This window comes from Lycorma delicatula, chromosome 5 (genome assembly GCF_047948215.1).
Source record: "Lycorma delicatula isolate Av1 chromosome 5, ASM4794821v1, whole genome shotgun sequence".
In the NCBI taxonomy this organism is placed as follows: domain Eukaryota; kingdom Metazoa; phylum Arthropoda; class Insecta; order Hemiptera; family Fulgoridae; genus Lycorma; species Lycorma delicatula.
This window is the reverse complement of record NC_134459.1, coordinates 179,196,235-179,215,909: the sequence shown is the minus strand read 5'-3', so window position 1 is coordinate 179,215,909 and position 19,675 is coordinate 179,196,235. Positions and strand designations below refer to the sequence as shown.

The following is a 19,675-nucleotide window of genomic DNA, read 5'->3' as shown; positions in this document are numbered from 1 at the left end:
AGAACAATCCAAACAGCGGATGCATTCTCATTCTCCCAGTAAACCAACTAAGTTCAAGCGAATCTTCTCCAACAGAAAGCGTATGGCTACTGTGTTCTGGAATCGGAATGGAGTTCTCTTGGTGGAATTCATGGAACGCGGCACGACCATCACTGCAGCCTCATACTGCGTGACTCTTCAACGTCTACGAAGGGCAATTCAGAACAAGCGGAGAGAAATGTTGTCATCAAGCATTGTCTTTCTCCATGACAATGCTCGGCCGCACACTGCAGCTGTAAAAAAGAAGCTCCTGCAGCGTTTTCGTTGGGAAGCGTTTGATCACCCACCATCCAACCCGACTTGGCTCCATCCGATTTTCACCTCTTTGCTCGCATGAAACGCTGGCTAGGAGGTGGCACAAACACGGCTGAAAACACAGGCGGCTCCGTTCTATGACGAGGGTATCGGAAAGTTGATACCACGCTACGACAAATGTCTAAATCGGAGTGGCGACTATGTAGAGAAATAGCGTAACTATGCAAGTACTTGTTACAAATAAAAACGTTTTTATTTTCTCTGTGGTTTTAATTTCGTGACCGATCGGACCTTGAAAAAAAACAACCCTCGTAATTTTATAAATATTCTGTTAATGATGATGCTATAATGATAATGATGTATAATGATAAATTATGCTGATGCTTCTAACTTTATTCCAATAAAGAAAATCATTCAAAAACGTATTTAATAACTTTCTACGTGTTAGTCAAAGAAATGAGTTGTATATAAAATAAAAAAGCAACAGCCTTAATAATAATTATGATTAAAGTACTACAAATTTTACAGAGATTTGATGTACACAAATTTACACAATGCTAAAAATTTATAATATCATGATCAGCTGGAAAACAGTATAAGCAATCTTTGAAACATTCTGATAATGCTATTTTTATTCTGTTCGTGATTTGTTAATAAATTTTAAGTCTTCTGTTAATGCATTTTCACAATGAACTTCCCACAAATAATAATTCTAACTGTGCTTTGATGATGTGTTAATGAATAATTTTTCCTATTTCTACTATAAGAGATTCACATGTTTTGTCTCTGTATCATGTGAGGAAATTCAACATATAAATAATATTATCTATTGTTAAGTATAGGTGATAAAACAGCTGTTGGTTGTGAGAGATATTAATTTCTTTTTAAACAAATTTCTTTTAATATAATTTATACATTTTAATTTATTTATAATTTTACTCTAACTATTCTCAAGGGGTATGAAAAGGACTGTTGTCATTTCTTTATTTAAGAAAGGGAACCAAACAAATGTGACACATTACAGACATCTCAAAAATTTATTAAATCTTGTAAAACTTATTTGTGACATCTATGGTTCTTTTGATAAGGGTGATTTGATTGCAGTTTTATATGTCAATCTCACAACCTTAATTCTCTCTCAACTGTGGTAAAACTTTAATGTCAGTAGCATCACAAAATACATAATTAAACGCAATGTAAAAACTGAAGTGGTTCGTATTAATAACAATGGAAAACAAAATTAGTTTTTTGTTTGTTACAAGAATATTATAAATCTAATAGTATTTTTGATGTTGATTTCAACTATGTAAGAGGTTTCTTTCTATCAGAAATAGGTTTTTTTTTGTAATTATTATCTTTTTTTGTAAGAAAAAAGCATTGTGATGTTAATATAACAATACTATACATACTATTTTTACAAGCCTAATATCTACTTCTTTTGGATTTTCTGGTGTGGTTTGTTAAAGTTACATCAGTCGTGAGATCAGCAGTAGTCAGCTGGCATTCTTGGGTTCCAGTTTCCGTGGTATTTCAATGACAGTTTTTTCCTGATGAAAGCATTCTTCATGTTTGTTACTGACAGCTCCAACATTGATAGGGGGAAAATCTAATATATTAGAGGCAACACCTGATACTCTAACGACGATCATACAGCAGGAAATGGACAAGGAAATTAGAGCCACCAATCGCAGTGGACAAGTATACTGGTGGTCTGATGAAATAGCGGGCTACCAGAGAGCATTACAAAAAGCTAGAAGAAAAAAACAAAGGCTTAGAATTAGAGGTGGTCAGGAATATGACATGGCAGAAATGAAATAGGCATCTACCAACACTCAATAAACGTCAAGCAGAGGTTCAGTTTAAAGAACTTTTTCCATGTGTAGAAGAAATTGGAGTTATTTTACCAGAGTTTGAACCTAGACGATTTACGCCTGCCGAGTTAGCTTGTGCAATTGGACAGCTAGGTAATAAGAAGAGCCCTGGCATCGATGGCATACCAGCAGCCATACTGAAAGGCTTAATAAAGAAGTTGCCTTGGGAAATGACGGACTTGGCCAGTTATGGGCTTGAAAGGGATTCTTTTCCCAGATGTTGGAGGGAGGCCAGAGTGGTCTTCCTCCCAAAAAGTAATGATGAACAAGGTCAAGTGAAGTATAGACCACTTAGTCTATTGAACAATCTGGGAAAGGCGGTTGAAAAAATGTTGGCCGCCAGAATTATTAGAGAAGTTGAAGAAGGTGAAGGGATTAGTACAAATCAATTTGGTTTTTGGAGGGGACGCTCCACCGTATTAGCTGCCAACAAGGTAATAAATTGGGCCCTTGAGGTAAAAAGTGGTACATGGAGAACTAGAAGAATTCCACTTCTTGTCTCCTTAGATGTTAGAAATGCTTTCGGCACAGTAAAGTGGAGTCAGATTCATAGGGCATTACAGGCAAAAAACATCAGCCCGTACTTGAGGAGACAGGTGGCAAAATACCTTTCAGAAAGGACTTGTACAGTGAATTCACAAGAAGGAGAATTGATATTCAATATATACGGTGGAGTTCCCCAAGGTTCGGTTTTGGGTCCTCTTTTGTGGGTCCTCACCTTTGATGATGTTCTACAATTGGACTATCCGCCTGGTATGGAAACAATAGCCTATGCGGATGATTTGGCAGTCCTTGTACAGGGCAAGACGGGATTAGAGGTGCAGGAGAAGGCCAATATGGCGCTTGCAAAGATACATGAATGGTTGCAAGAAAAGGGACTTATGTTATCAATTAATAAATGTAAGTTCATCACGTTTACTGGTAGAAGAGTTATAGAACGTCTGAACATTGTTGTGAATAGACAGGAAATAATGGAGACAAGCTGCCTGAAATATCTGGGAATTCTCTTTCAGAGAAATTGTGCCTTTTCTGAACATATTAATAGTATATGCAATAAAGCGGACAACATGATAAAAGGGTTAAATATGATCATGTCAACAAAGAAGGCTCCTAGAGCGTCCAAAAGAAAGGTGACAGCATCGGCAGTTGTATCATCTTTATTGTATGCAGTGCCTGTATGGTGGACTTCATTTCGAATCAAGAAAATCAAAAATAGACTTGTGAAAATGCATAGGAGGCTGTGCTGGGACTGGTTTCCGCTTACAGAACAGTCTCCTATGAGGCTGCGTTTTGGCAGCAGTACCTCCAATCGACTTAATGGCCCATTACCAGGGTAGAGATATCGCAAGGACTGGAAACTCAGGAGGCTAAGCATAGGCTGATAACTAGGTGGAAAGAAAGGTAGAAAGAGGTAGGACCTGCTGGCAGGACAAAACAGCTAATCCCTGACCTTGAGAGTTGGATCAATAGGAAACACGGGGAGGTGGACTTCTTTTTGTCGCAGTACTTTACGGGCCACGGTAATTTTAATTATTACCTTCACAGAGTTGGGAGAAGACAAACGCCGGCCTGTATGTACTGCGGCATTGAGGACGATGCAGACCATACCTTCAAGGAATGCATCAGATGGATACAAAATAGACAGGACACAAATTTATCAACGATGAGACCTGAGGAGATTACGAGTAACATGCTACATAGTGAGGACAATTGGAAAAGAATTGAAGGAACTATCAGGAATATCTTAACAGTAAAAAACGAAGATGAGAGGAAACTGGGCTTCTGAGTGAATAGATTAGGGTAGGGTGGATAGCCCCAGTGGTGAGGGCTGGCATGCTTAGGTGTGTCAGTTCCAAGGATCCACTGGGGACTCCGAAGGAGAATAGGTCTATACAAGTGTAAAAGACCCATCGATGCGTCACGACTTTCCAAGGTATGGCGTAGCGATACAGAAGGGCAAATGAGACTCAAAAGACCTGACCGGTGGGCCGACTGCCTTGCCGGACATACAGCCGGTAGAGGTGGGGAGGCCCATTAGAGTATAACAGGCACTCCCCTGGGTGGTGTAATACCAACCAGTCGGACCGGCCCAGGGGAGTGCGAGTCCAGGGGACTTGCACTCCAGGGGACTGCAAAAAAAAAAATATATTCTATTTCATATATTCTATAATATATATATATCATAGAATCTGGCAAAAAAATAAAATAAAACAGAGTTTTTATATTCATGATTTTAATAAAACTATTTCATGCTGCATAATAAAATACAACTATTATTGTACACAAAGAAATTCTCCTCTGCCCAACAATGACATGCTTAAAAAAACGACAAGCACAACAACCAAATGCCAAAAAAATATTAAAAAATTTAGTTATAGAAATTTTATTTCATTATTTAAATATTTTATATTGTTAAAATTACTATTATTATTAAAGTACTTATTTATTAAATCAAAAGTATACTTCATATTGAAGTTAATACAAAAAGAAATAATTGCTTTTCTACATACCATATACACCTGTGAGTTTTATGCATGCAGTGGCAGGAAAAAGTCCATTGCGTCCTTTGCGACCACCCATACAAGGTGATTCTAATATTTCAGTTGTATAATTATTATGAAAAGGATCATCGCATGCAGGGTTGTTACCATTTATTGAGACACATTTAAAACAGCCAATTGAACTGAGGGTAATAACTGAAAACAAAATAAATGAAATTCACAAAATTTAAAAATTCATAAAAATGTATACCGTATTATAAATAAGTACAGTAATAGTGTATTATAAATAAGTAATTAAATAAAAATTAAATAATTAATGAATTATCTTTATTAGTTAATTTAAACTTCCTGGTTAATTTTATGATTACTGTTACTGACAATTGGATGTAATCATTTTGAGTGCTATGCATATTAAAAATTAAATTACGCAGAATCTTAAAATCGCAAAACCTGTCACGGTACTTAAAAGTTTTGTAAGAAATATAATTTTGATAAATGTTTTTCTCTGACTGTGATGAACTTAAATCCATTTAGTGAATCACTAGCCACGATACCTCATTCCATTATTACATGTTTTTATAAATTAGGAGACAACCTGCTGGTTTAGTCTAGTGGTTAAGCTCATCATCCCAAAATCAGCTGATTTTTAAAAGTTGAGAATTCTAAGTTTCGAGTCCTTGTAAAGGCAGTTGCTTTTATATTGATTTGAATGCTAGACTGTGGATGCTGGTGTTCTTTGGTGATTGGGTTTCAATTAACCACAAGTCTCAGGAGTGGTCTATCTGTTTCTGTTCAAAAATAAATTTTTACTGTATATACACACTTACATACATATTACACTTACATTGACTATGTCTGGAGCTATTTCAGGCCTGGCAAGCCAGTAATGGTGATTGCAGTTGCTAATACATGCGCACGCATGCACACACACACACACACACACACAAACCTGGCAATAGCTGGACAACTGGTTGGAGAAAACAAACTTATATTACGGGACTAATTCATTTTACAAGACTAATATAAATATAATATGTATATTTATATTATGAGACTAATTAAATTTCATAGCATACTGGATAGGATATTTTACCAATTCTTAACTGTAGAATATTGCACACAGTAATCTTATTTTTAGTAAAAATCATGATTGCAATAATAAAATTAAAAAAATAACTACTAAAATATTGAAATAATTAAATAATCTCTTATGATTGGTACATAATACATACATACATACATACATAGATCATGTTATAATTGTTTACATATGTGACTCTACAGATAAAAAAAGGAACTGCCCCTGAATTTGTCTGGATGAATAACAGGAAATCATGATAATATCTTGATCCGTAAGGATCACAAAATACGCAATTAATTATGAAATAAAAGTACATGATTAATGTTCACATTAATTATCTGCAGCATAAAGGCGTGAAATAATATTAAAATAAATACAAGAATATAGTAAATATTAAAGAATAACTATAAAACAATTCAGAAGGTGTTAATGAGAATAATTTGAACATATATTTATGTATGCATTGAACGGATGCAGAAAATTCAGGGTTTTTTCAACATATTTTATTAATGTTATTTAAAAATTCATCGACAGCCTAATACCATTTCCATAAAAGGAAATCTTTTAATTGAGGGGATTACAAGCCAAGGAGTACAAGTAACATTTAAAACAATTTTTAAGTAACATGTGAAATGGACAGCTGCTAATGTCATCAAAAATTTTATAGTAAAGGAATATTCTTTAATTCCTATATAGTGCTGTGACCTAGGAAGGAAAAAAAGAACTACTTTTGAAACAGCTGTTTTGTTTAGATGCCAGTTTACAACAGTCATTTTATTACTAGTACCTCTTGTCTTCCAAGAAAAGGTATAAGTCTGAATGAAATGTCATTAGTCGATATCAGATGAAGAAATCATCTACATCCTGCTTGATGTTAGTAAAACCTTTTACTGTATTACTATGCTACAAATGTACTTTAATTAACAGCTACTATATATAACTGTTTATAACTAGATATTTAAGTCAGGAAAGTAGAAAAAAAATTAACATTTTTTTTTTGTTACAGATAACGATCAGAATACGTGTTGAAATTGAGGTTAGCCAATGAAAAAAAATATTAATGTAACAACTTTGCTGAGTGTTAATGTAAATGATATTGTTCGATACATTCTTTAAAACTTTTTCATCATTGTACAATATGCACAGTCTTTATCCTTCATTTTATTTTTGTTTTGTTACAGACAACACTGACAATAACACAGCTTATAGCCCAGCTGAAGACTTTTCTACAAGTAGATGAACAAGGTTCACCTCCAAAATAAAAAAAATGGTGTCATGGGCCGGACCACCCCAGCAGGATAAAACTAGAAGGGTACATCTGTAGATGAGGACCCCAGGCCTCAAAAGTATGAAATGAAGGAAAGCCTTACATAGAAAGGCAAGGTAAAGTCCATAAGAGGAAAGCTAGCCTGTTTAATCACACATGCTGTTTTCAGTATAATGAAAACTTGCTTGCGATATAGTTCATTACACAGAACTATCAGTGTAATGAAGGATATATTTCATTTATCCTTCATTGAGGATAAATGAAATATAATTTTAATGATTTTAGAGCCTTTGTAACTGGGAGTAACAGTCCTTGTTTTTAAATTCTTCTGTTGTAGTAAATGATACTAGTAGGAAAGATCAGAATCTGTTTCTTGTCATCACTTTTTATCAGATCCCAGAATACGTAAGGATTTTTTTTGAAAAGACTTAATATTTCCAGCAAGTGTAAGGAATATCTGAGCTCTAAGGAAAGGATCTCTGTATCTGCAACCTCCCTCTTCAGAACTTCCTTTATCTGCCCCAGCTGGAGCGAAGTGGGCCTCCACCATGTTGACCTAACTTCCTGCACAGAGTTGGTAACAGTACCTGGAAGAAGATAAATCTGTGATCGCTCAGACTCCTCTTCCAATACCTCCCATCCGTCGATGAACCTGAGGAGATCCACTGATGTAAATGTGACACTGAGGATGCTGCCATAATCCCCTCTAATAAAGGTGGCAGCGTTCCCTTGATTAAGGCACAACAAGCTGCAGAGATCCATAGCTTTGATTAGCCTCATACCCCGGATATCTGTAGCATGACAGCCCCAGACCATGCTCTTCACATTAAATTCTCCAGTGACGATAACCCTCTTCCACACTCTGGGAATAGAGCCTCTCAGCTCATCCAGGAAGACCTCAAACTGATCCAGTGGTACGTTAGGAGATGTGTAGAAACTGTAAACAATGAGGTCTTCCAGTTTCACATACACAAAACACAAAACTCCCTCCCTCACCACTATTAATGACATGGACTTGGGACATTTCACCCACCACGCTGTTGCCATGGATGTCGGGAGACCTAGCAATCGCAAATCTTCCTGGGGTTTGGCTCGCTGATGAGCACTATGTCCACCTCTTTGTCTCCTGCCACCTTTAGCATCATGTCATGCGCTGGAATGCTTCTGTTAATGTTAATTTGGAGGAATTTCATATTTAATTTCTTCCTTCCTTACCCTTCCCATAAGCAAATGGACACAACTTGCCACTGGTCCTGTATCCTTCTCCTCCACAGGCCGGACACTTACTAGGTCCGCTGCAATTCTGCATGTGCCTATCGATCCTGCAGTTGAAACAAAGGCTCTTGCAGTTTGGGCCTTTGCACTTGGTGGTCACATGCCGGCTTCCCCAACACTTGAAGCATTTCAACTCCTCTTTCCATTCCTGTACTCAGCAGTGGACCCAGCCGATCTTAATTCTCTTCCATCTACAGAGGTTCCTTGCCGCTGCCTCCTCCAGTTTCACAACATTCCAGGTTTCCCCTTATGCGGAGCTCCTCGCTATAATAACCGACGAACAATTGATTTTGTTGGCCGCCATTATTCCCTCAATGATCTCTTTGTGGTCTGTGTCAGCACAGATAGTGCTAATCCTGATGGTGGCTAGTTTGGAGGCTTTCACCCTGGTAGTGACCTTAACTTATCCTACCTTCTCCTATATCCTTGCTCTCACTTGACTTGAAGTCTCCTTTTCCTTGACCTTTATTTCTAGTACATACCTATATCAGTCCTAAGTTGCTCAAAGGTCTATTACAATAGGTAGTTATGGACATAAAACATGTGCATTCATAATTTGTGTTCAAATCATATCAGTATGTTTACATGGCATGAGGCCCAAGCATCATGAGGATGCCAGGAAATAATATCTTGCTTACTCAAGTACATACAAACTTTCCCATCCACAGTGACACATTTCACAGCTTTAATGATAACTGGGATGGACAAAATAAAAGTCAGTTAATTGTTAAATTCTGGTTACACATTGTAAATAATATACCAATAAAAACCATGGATCACAAGTTTCTTTCTCCTAGACATTCTTTTAACATTGTTAAGGGCCTTATTGAAAAGGCCAAAAAGTATTATGTGGCAAATGCCTATATGCCGAACATTGGGATAAATTTATTGATAATGTGCATGACACTGATTCTGACAGAAGAAACAGTATTAAAAATTGTACTTTTATATGTACAATTTTTATTTTTTGACAATTTCAAATTTATTTTTTCATTTTTTCAATATTTACTGTAATCTTGTAAAAGATATTCATAATACATTTTATTGTTCTAGTACTGATGGTTACTTTATTTATTTTTCTGATTTTACATGAAAGCCAAAGGATACAAGTGCTGTTCTCTGACACTTAAGTGCTAATAACAGCCAAGATAAATGTATTTTTCATATGAGATTAGGCTGGGTTAAATTTTAAAACCAGTATCTATAGTATGCACTTATGCGTATCTATAATATGCACTTATTACCACAGTACATTGTTGCTATAACCATAATTGGCTATAACCTTCTAACTTCGAACTTGGTTTTCTCAAAATAAGGTTATTGTCACTGGTGGCCCCTCAATTGTTATTTTAAATAAACTGCTGGGAAGACTTTTTAAACGATTCAGAAATTTATTAAAATTCACAGCAGAAGCATAATAAAGCCCTTTCTCGTAAGTTGAAATATTGTGTTGAGTTACATGAAAACAGTTTTGTTGTATAAGGGTAGATACTGTTATTTTTAAGAATATCTGAAGTCTTTTTATCAAAGAGTGTACTTTTGTAAATATAAACACAAGGATAGTTAACATATTCAATTTTCTAAATGTCAGTCTTCTTTATTATGAACACCAAATAGCAATCTGATAGTCCAGTTTTGTAACCTGAAAATTCATTCTTAAAGGAAGAGTTAAAAGATATACTACAAATGGGTATATATGTAAATATGATAAATATTTATTTAATAACAAGTTTCGTGTTTTTAGTTTTGAGATTTTTCAAAGTACACTTTATGTAAAACAATGATTTTAATATGACCAGTTGAGTATATTTTAATCTCCCAAGAAATTCATAATTAAGAATTCTGCCAGATAATAAAATAAATGAAAATAATTTCTATTTTCTGGTAGTTTAAGATTCACAATGATCTAGGCAGTCAGACTAACCCATATTGGAGGATGAATTTAAAAAGGTATATTTCTCAACAAGCAACTAAAACCTAAATAAAATCCTATTCCAAAATATCAGCTTCCTGTGATCATTTTTTAATATAACGGTTGAACAGATTTACACATTGTCTGAAATATAATGATAAAATTTTGGGAGTGGGTTTTTTACTTAATAGAATGTAAATAAATTTTGTAACTTAATTGGAAAATATAGTCTCACTAGAACATATTAACACGATCTTTTTAGTTATTGTTACTTGTGTATTATTAGACAAATAATACACAGATAATATATATTATACAAAGTAATATATATATATATATATATTACTCAGAAACATGTATATTTACTTATTTATTATCACCATGAATATTATTTTCTTTAGTATGTGATAAAGGCTAAGCCTGAATGGAATTCAAATCCAATACCTTCTGGGTGAAGGGTGTAGGTGATATCTCTTCAGCAATGAAATAGCATCAGTAATTTATTAATTTATTTACTTTTGCAATAAGCACAGGCTGATATCCTGTAACAACTATTAATGGATGATAATGAATTTTTGTAATGTGTGATAAAGCCATACCTGACTGGGATTCATACCAAGAATCTGCAAATGAAAGGTAGATATGCTATGACTATACTGTAGAATTGGTGATGTACTGAATTTCAAAGTTTGACACATATTTAAGTGAAATTATATATTTATAACATTTTATAATTGTCATCTTAGAAATCAAAAGACTGCATTTAATTTATAAAACATTATTTGAAAAGTTCATATATTCTTACTCTTTAATTTAATTACAGTGATAATGGAGCATGAAAATAAAAAATACAATATCCTTTGTTTATCTAAACTAAGCTAGGCTAAAATAAATAATTCAATAACTAATTATAACACGTGTCACTGTTCAGCATTATGAAGTACTCAACTCATACGCCTGAGACTCAGGATGATACAGAGGTGTATATAGAACGGTAACTTGTATTCCTTTGGGGAGAGGAATGGATGAGCATGAAGGTGGGTCACTGATTTCATGCTTCTATTCCCTCTTCTCTCCTCACTTCCTATATGACAATATAATTCCACCCCAAGAGACTGTGAATAAATTCATTCTATCAGAACTTAATATTCTCCACCCTGATCACTGGTTTCATTTGATAGCAGTGGAGGTGAGTCATCCTTTAAAGTAAAATCAGTAATTAAATATTCTAACATTATAAAATAAACTGAGTTTTGTGTTTATTCATTATTGACAATATTATCCAGGTAACAGTCAATTTACTACTGCATATATTTTGAAAGATAGTAGATACTATTTTCACTTAAAATTTTGTTGAGTAAACAGATTAAAAACAATTCTGTTTTTTTCTGATTTGAATACATCCTAAGTGATGGAAAAAGATTTTAAAATCTGTCAAAATAAAAAAAATTTCTTCCCTCTAAGAATTAAATATTAAAAGATAATATATTTTGTTTGTTTAATGAAGGAAGTTAGGAGACCAGGGAGGAAGGGTTTCAAACTTGTTATTTTATATGTCTTGAAGGAAAGATGATATGTTTGGAAAAAAAATGTTTAAATATAATGATATTTCAGTTTATTCAGTTTTTCTTAATCGAGAAAGATGCAAGAGGAGAGCGACTGGAATGTCTAAAGGGACTCAAATATGAGGAGAGAGCATTAAGTTTCTTACTGGGGCCTAAAAGCAGAACACTTTATTAATAAGAACAATTCCTGTATTTAATATTTAATTTTTTATTAACAGAGGACCTATTAAAAGTCCAAATCTCATCAAGATCAAGATTAAACCAGATAGATCTACATACAAATACTAAAGCTACTTATACTTGAAGTAATTACTGTCAACCTTTTATAGCAATAAATAAATATTTTATTCTGATCGGTACATAATATGTTTTATAGATCGCATCAGTTACAGTCTATATGCAACTCTACCATTAAAAAAGGAACTGTTCCAGCAATTACCTGGCTGGGAAACCTCAAGGGAGATTGTGTTGAAACCTTAATCAGAACAAAAACACAGAATACATGAATTCTTTATAAAAAAGCTGGCAACTCATTTTTGGCTTTTTAATAAGCAGAATAGCTCTGGCTGTTGAGAGTCTGCCTTTAGCAGACTACTACTTAGAAGGAAGCTCTGAGGAATAATATTTTTATGAATTCAATTCTGCATAATTTTGTCTAATTTTATTATGTATGCCTGCTATGGAATTCTGTGATTGCCGACTTTCTTACTAAGAATGTATTAGATTTTAGCGGGTCCACATAAGCAGTGTATTTTTTTAATGAAACCACAAATTTTCTATGGGATAAAGATCCCGTAATTTGTGGTTGCCTTGATCAGTTTTAACCAAAATTAAATGACACCTGAATTCATAAGTTATCTAAAAAATTTGATACAAATCAGTTAATCCAGTCTGAGAATATCAAGCAAAACTATGACTGATAAAAAAGTAAGATGCTTATTATCCACCACCCCTGAATGAAATTGTACAAATACATTATCAGTGTGACATGCTAATGTAATGGAATCATCCAGTTAGTACAAGAATGTAGTTTTAAGTCCAGAAACCAACAGAAAGAAAAAGGTTTCTGCTCCTCCTCCCTTATTGAGTTTTGAATACACCATCATAAAGTATCTTAGCTACGTAAGGGGTATTGAATTATGAAGAACAGCATGACTATACAGTACTTATGAGATCTGTATCTCCTTGTTCCCCTGATCAATTGTGACCAAAGTTAAATAGCATTATTGCCTCATATACAGAAATCATCGTGCCAAATTACATCCAAATTGTTACATAAAGGTTGGATATTATCAAGCAAAAAACAGGCAGAAATATATACGTATGGTAAAATCTGAAAATAAAACAGAATTTTTAAATGCTGAAATTCTATATATTTGTTAGGAGGAGTCGTGAAACTTAAAGATCTATAAAAAAATTATGTAAAATTTGATCAGATTATCATATTTTCCTTTACATAGTATACCATGGAGGTGATGGAATATATCAAAATTTATTAAGTAATGGGAGTATAAAATATGCAGAAAGTCATGGCTTGAGGAGAAAATTCCAAAACGTGGGAAATCAACCTGATTAATCCAATCCACAAGAAGGGCAGGACTATAAAGTGTGAAAATTATAGGGCAATATGTTTATCATTGCTGGTGCTGAAGATTTATAGTTTTCTGGAGAAGAGATTGAGGGCAGTGAGGAGGAGTTGCATGATGAGCAGTCTGCTTTTTGGAAGGACTGAAAAATTATAGATCATATATTTACCCATCGACTGGCTGTAGATAAGGCGCTAAGCAGAGGGAAAGAAATAGAAATATATAAAGGGAAAGAAATACATAAGCATTTCTTGATCTAAGAGCTGCTTTCAACAATGTTACATGACAGCAGTTATGGAAGGCTTTCAAAGAATTAGGAGCTTCAGCTGTGTTGACACAAAAATTAAATCTTTGTACCAAAACATCATGGGAGCTGTTAGAACAGGAGATGGAAAGTCAGCAAGGTTTAATATAGGTAAAGGTGTGAAGCAGGGAGATAATCTGATCCTGCTTCTGTTTACTGTGCTGGTGATTAACATTATTTGTTGCCTGTCTTCCTCAAGTTTAGGAATTTGGTATCCACTTAACATTTTGAGATAGATTTTTCCAGTTGCTGTCAATCAACTTGTTCTGTCACAGGAGATCTTCCCTTTTCTTTTACATAGGCACCACATTTTTTAAATGTATTTTGCTAGCGTACATGTATTAGCTTGTTAGTGAGCCTTGGCTTGTTCGAGCTTAAAAAGACTCCCCAAAGAAGTAACAACCATTTCCAGGCTGATAATGTGACAAAATAATCAATGTTGATGTTGAGTGAGGAGTTTAAATGTTTTGATGTCAGGCATAATAATCAACATTAATGAATAAACAATATTGGTGCAGTGGTTCAGTTGTACCAACTTAAAAAAAATTCCATGTAAAACCAAAGTAGTTACTATCTATGTATAAAATGTAATTTTTTTATAAACCGTCATACTGTCTATTTCATTTGTAATCACCATATGTGTGTATATATATATATAACTTACATATTCTACAAAACCTCTTAAATAACTGCTCAGTTGTGAAATTTGAAAAATACCAAATGACCGACCCTTCTCATAATGATCTATTTTTCTGTAATGTGCCCACTACTTGGAGTGTACTGTAGTAAATTTTTGAAACTAGCTGTGAAATATATTAAATGCCTATTGCCATTTTGATTAGGGTTGTCATAACCCAATTTTTTTATGTAAAAATTTGTTTTTTTTAATCACTTTTAAAATATGTTAAATTCTTCTCTCTCTTTGTAAATATATATGTTCATTGAATCAATGAACAGTGTAATGGAAACAGTTCATTCACAACAAAAATATATTACCAGACACAATAAGGAAATATTATGCCGCATAAAATATTGTAGAATTCAAAACATGTATATACAAGATGTACCAGACAGTATTCCTGACTACTGAATATTGAAAAAAGACCTTAATTTCAGAATAAATTTAACAATAAGATAACATATCAAATAAAACACTTTTTCATACTCTATGCGATACATTTTATAGTGGATTCAGTAAATCAAGATAGTTTTGATGATGCAATTCATAAGCTACTCCTGATATCAGATCAGTAATGTCAATTGTTTCCCTGCTCCTTGACAAAGGAGTGCCAGGAATCTCATAGAAGTCCTAACTCTATGAAAATATTCGGTCCTCTGTTCTCGATAACTAGCAACTAATACAACTCACTCTAGTGAGCTGTTTAGTTGCAGGGTCACAGCTGCTTATGAGCTGTTTATGAGAGGGTTTACAGTGCTTCATCGCAGGCAATTCCTGAATCCAACAAGCGAAATTTCTCTCTCAACCTGTACTATGGAGAATAGAATTCTCAGCGGCTTCAATAAACGCCAGAGAAAATTTCTCTGCCGGATTCTCCTACTGAACATCATCCAGAATTCTATCAAGACTCTTTAAGTCTAGCCTAAATAATATTTAGTCTAGATTAAAAACTTAATCAATCCATACAGAATTTAATACAAACCACTTTGTTTTGACTAAGAACCACTGACATTAGTAAGAATAATATGTTTTCTATGCCAGGCTTACTAAGGAAGGTGAAGAATGTAGTGATTTTCATTTGTGTTATTCACCGAGCAAACATATTCGCATGCCAGGATGCCAAGCTCACTGAAATTCAGAAGATATTCAGTCCTTCAAGAGACAACTTTATTTTAATAAGTAAAGGGAATATTTGTATAGTAATCATCATTACTCTAAACAAAATGATCCTGGTTGGTGCCTCTTGTACCTTGTTTATTTTCACGTGTCAGCCACAAGAACAGTAACTGGGACAGTCAGTTTAATGTGTCCCTTTCTGCTAATAGATAATGATTATGTACCCTGCTTCATTTCAGTAGAGTATACCTTACCAATTCTGAGGAAGGCTTGTACTAATTTCATCCTGTACGATTTGAATAACAAAGATGGCGCAAAACATACCAGAGAGTATCAACTGACACATCGAGTAAATGTACAAAACTGTTGGATGAGCTCAACATCTTCATCTGACACATGGGGGTGAATGGGGAATTAGGGGAACCCTAATACCGGTAATTACTCACATCCAAGCTTTTTGTTTTATTTCACCGGATGTAGGTTCTTAGTCAAAACAAATCAGTTTGTATTAAATTCTGTATGGATTGGTTAATATCAATATTAGGTTAGATTTTTTGGGTCGATTAAAATCCCGTAGTACATGTTGAGAGAGAATTTTTGATTGGTGGGCTCGGGAATTGCGTGCGATGAAGCATACTGTAAAACCTTCTCATGAAGAGGATGACCCTGTCTGGCGAACTTTATTACTTACTGGTTATGAGAGCAGAGGACTGAGTATTTTCATAGAGTTAGGAATTCTGAAAGATTCCTGGCGCTGCTTTATCAAGGAGCTGGGGAATAAAGATCCAAGAGGTATTGCGTATAGAGTCCTTGGACGTAAGAGAAAGAATTCTTCTATCGGCTCTCTCAACTCAGGAAGGTGTAATTTTCAACAAGGATAGTGTCCTAAATCTTTCGTTGAACGATCTCTTGCCAGATGGTATTGAGGCGAGTGAAATCCCATATCATCTCTGAGTCCGTAAGAGAGTTGTTAATTTACGTGCTGGTGAACTCTCTTTAGAGATTACCGAAGCGAAGGTCTGTTAGGTAATCTGCAGTTTTGATAGAAATAAAGTGCCAGGATTTGATGGTATCATGGAGCAGCTTTTTGTCTGTTTTCTTGTTGTTTGTGCCCGTGGTTTGACTAAGGTTTTAATAGAATGCTTTGTGCTGGTTATTTTCCAATGTTGTTGTGAAAAAGGCACTCTAAAACTTCTATTTAAAGGTGGAGATAAGAACTCCAGCTGTGACTTCTTACAGGCATCTGACGTTCTTGCCAATAATCAGTAGGGCTTTTGAAAAAATTCTGTACATCCATATTAATGAGAGAGTTACTTCTAGAAAGTTTCTGATGGACTATCGGTGTGGTTTTGCGCAGGGAAGGGCGTAGAGGATGCTATTTTAAAGGTTATAGATTTTGCTTCTACCAGCGAATCTCTGTATGTTTTAGGTACTTTTTTGATCTATCTGAGGCTATTAACAATTTGTGATGGCCCTCTGCCCTGTATCAACTGCAGAGATGTGGCTGCAAGCAAGATGAGATCAGTGTACTCAAATTATTTTAGAGACAAGGTGTCGTTGTTCTAGACGATGGGCCAGAGGTAGGAAAGACCTTACAAAAGGTTGTCCGCAGGGCAGTGTATGAGGACCTCTCCACTGGGTTATCGAATTCGACTCTTTAATGCGGTTGAAGTCACCCGGTGGATGTGACAACATCGCTAAGCGGATGATAGGCTTGTATATCGATGTCCTTCCTACCTTCCCGTAAGGTAGGCGTTCTTCCCGAAACGCTAGCGTATTTTTTTGAACGCAAAGTGAAATTTCTGGATGTTTTATTAGATGACAAGTTCTCATGGGATAATCAAATCGATTTCATTTGTAACAAAATCAAGCCGAACTGTTTGGTTCTGAATTTTTAAGGTACAAAAACGGTTTGTCTGATCAGTAACCGGGACACGTAACTGTAAATCGTGTAGATCTATATTTAGAAAATTAAATATTTTAATTTATCCTTGTATTTATATTTATAAATGTGCAATATTTACTAAAAAGAACGGTCACTTATTCTTAAAATATAACCGTATCCACATTTACCAAACCGGCCAACGGAACTGTTTTCGTATAACTCGATACAATATTTCGGCTTATGAGAAAGAACTTTATGCTTGTATTACCATTTTTAATACCGAACCGTTTGAAATATCTTCCCGCTAGTTTGTTTAAAACACGTTTTCTGTTTTTTTACAAGATTTTCTTTTACGGGGAAAATATTATTCTGCTGAATTTTTAAATAATATTAATTAAAAAGAAAACAAAAAACTCGGCTTACCTCATCCTGTTAAACATGTACGTAGATATGTTTTCAGAACCGTTTCTGAATTGTGAAGTATTTTTTTATTTTTAATGTATTTACCCGAACTTTATATCTTACATCGACGCGATCGGCATAATGTATTTTTACGTTCCGATCTGAATAATGATTTATGTATTTATTTATTGGTAACTAAAACGAAGCTTTTCGGAACCGTGTTTATATGAACATTGTTATTTATTTTCACTCTCAGAACACGGCCTGAAATTCTTACAGTTTCTTTGAGAATCACTACATAAGATGAATACAAATGAGATAGAAGATCCTTCGGATCGTTTGCAAAATATTTAATTTTTAAATGTGGAGATTATTATTAATATAGTTTTAAGGAATATTTTTTAAGTTTATATTCTAAGTTACGAACATATCGCTTGCGAAAACAGAGATCCAAAAAAAACTTTCTTTAGCAGGTAATACCTAGGGTCCTGTGAACGATTTCATTACTTCAAATACTAACTTGAACTCAGCCTTAACGCTAAAGCCTCAATAACGGCAACGACAGTCGGTAATATCCGACTAAGCTCGGTTGATTTAGAGTCTCAAAATATTGCCGCACGATAAATGACGCTGTAAAACAACATTCCATTTAAGTTTGTATTTACTGCACGCTAATTATTGTTGATAATTTCTATTTTATTGTTGTTATAGAATTCTTGATAATTTAACAGCTCGTAAATTCAGAGAATTTCAGTATAAACTTTGGTGAAAGAATCAATATCAGATCGGTGCAGCGGTTTTTGAGTTTTAAGCGAACACCTTTATATATTGGCTTACGACTTAGATAATAATATACACGCGGACATTCGTGCAGTCAACAGAATCACTAGCGTTAATGGGAAATCTCTCCATGCGATCAACAATGTTACGTCTACATGAGAAGCACAATCTAACGGTTTTATCCGTATTTAAAGTTAGATTATTACAATCCATCCGGCGGAATGAATTCAAGAATAAACTCGAGTTCATCAAGAATGTGAATGTTCAATTAGTGTCTTCGTTCAATTTTTAAGCTGCTATCGTACAACTTAAAATAATTATCTTCAGATATAGATAGAGTTATGTCGTCTGCGAACAGGGTTACGATGAACGAATAAAGAATAATCGGTAAAAAACGAGCAACTAAATCGAAAGCTTTACTGAGATCGCAAAAGATTGAAAAAGAATCTTTTTTAATCTACGGAATTTAAAATATTTTCTCAAAAGCTGGGAAATAGCTGTCTGTCAGTCGGGAAATCGTTTCCTAAAATCATGCTAAAATTTGTTAATGCGGTGCTTTCCAAGAAAAGATAAAAGTTGATTTTTCATAATTTTTTCAAATACTTTAGAAAATATTTACAATAACGAAATCGCCGCGCCAAACCGTTTCACTTTCTTAAGGAGAGGAATAACAAAAGAAGTCTTAAGGCAGCTACGGAAAACTCCGCTGCTGAAAGGTTCATTAATTAAATATTTTAGGGTGATAACGATATCATCTACGATTTCTTTGAAAAAAAAAACTTGCAGAAACATCAATACTCCCGGAATATTTAGTCGTACTATTTATACTTAAAATACAACTTTGAATTTAATATTCTTGAAACTTAAACGAAGAGAAAATGTTACGGTTTAATATGATTTTTAAAAACTGTTATATACTAATTTTCGACGAAGTAATGCGCTATAAAAAAATTGTTTTTCGGTGAACGATGACATTCGATTAAACATTAGACGTTTACTCAAATCTTTCAACTCGGTTTTAATTTTAGATTAAAGGGCAGCTTGTTTCTGTTACTAAATCAGGTAGTATAGCAAGAGAAGTTAAAAAAAACTTCACATCTTCATTTGCGATCGAAGAATATAATTAGCAGATTTTTGAATTTAAAATTTTCGGCAGC

At 34.3% G+C, this 19,675-nt stretch overlaps 1 protein-coding gene across 3 annotated transcripts in view; it reads right to left on the bottom strand.

Moving 5' to 3' along the window:
* The window catches only part of LOC142325638 (uncharacterized), a 102,853-nt gene that overhangs the window by 18,351 nt on the left and 64,827 nt on the right, over window positions 1–19,675 (bottom strand). For all 3 annotated transcript variants that reach the window (XM_075367649.1, XM_075367651.1, XM_075367650.1), the window contains exon 3: window positions 4,676–4,861. In XM_075367649.1, the coding sequence (XP_075223764.1) occupies window positions 4,676–4,861 (186 nt within the window). The remainder of the gene's footprint in view (window positions 1–4,675; window positions 4,862–19,675) is intronic.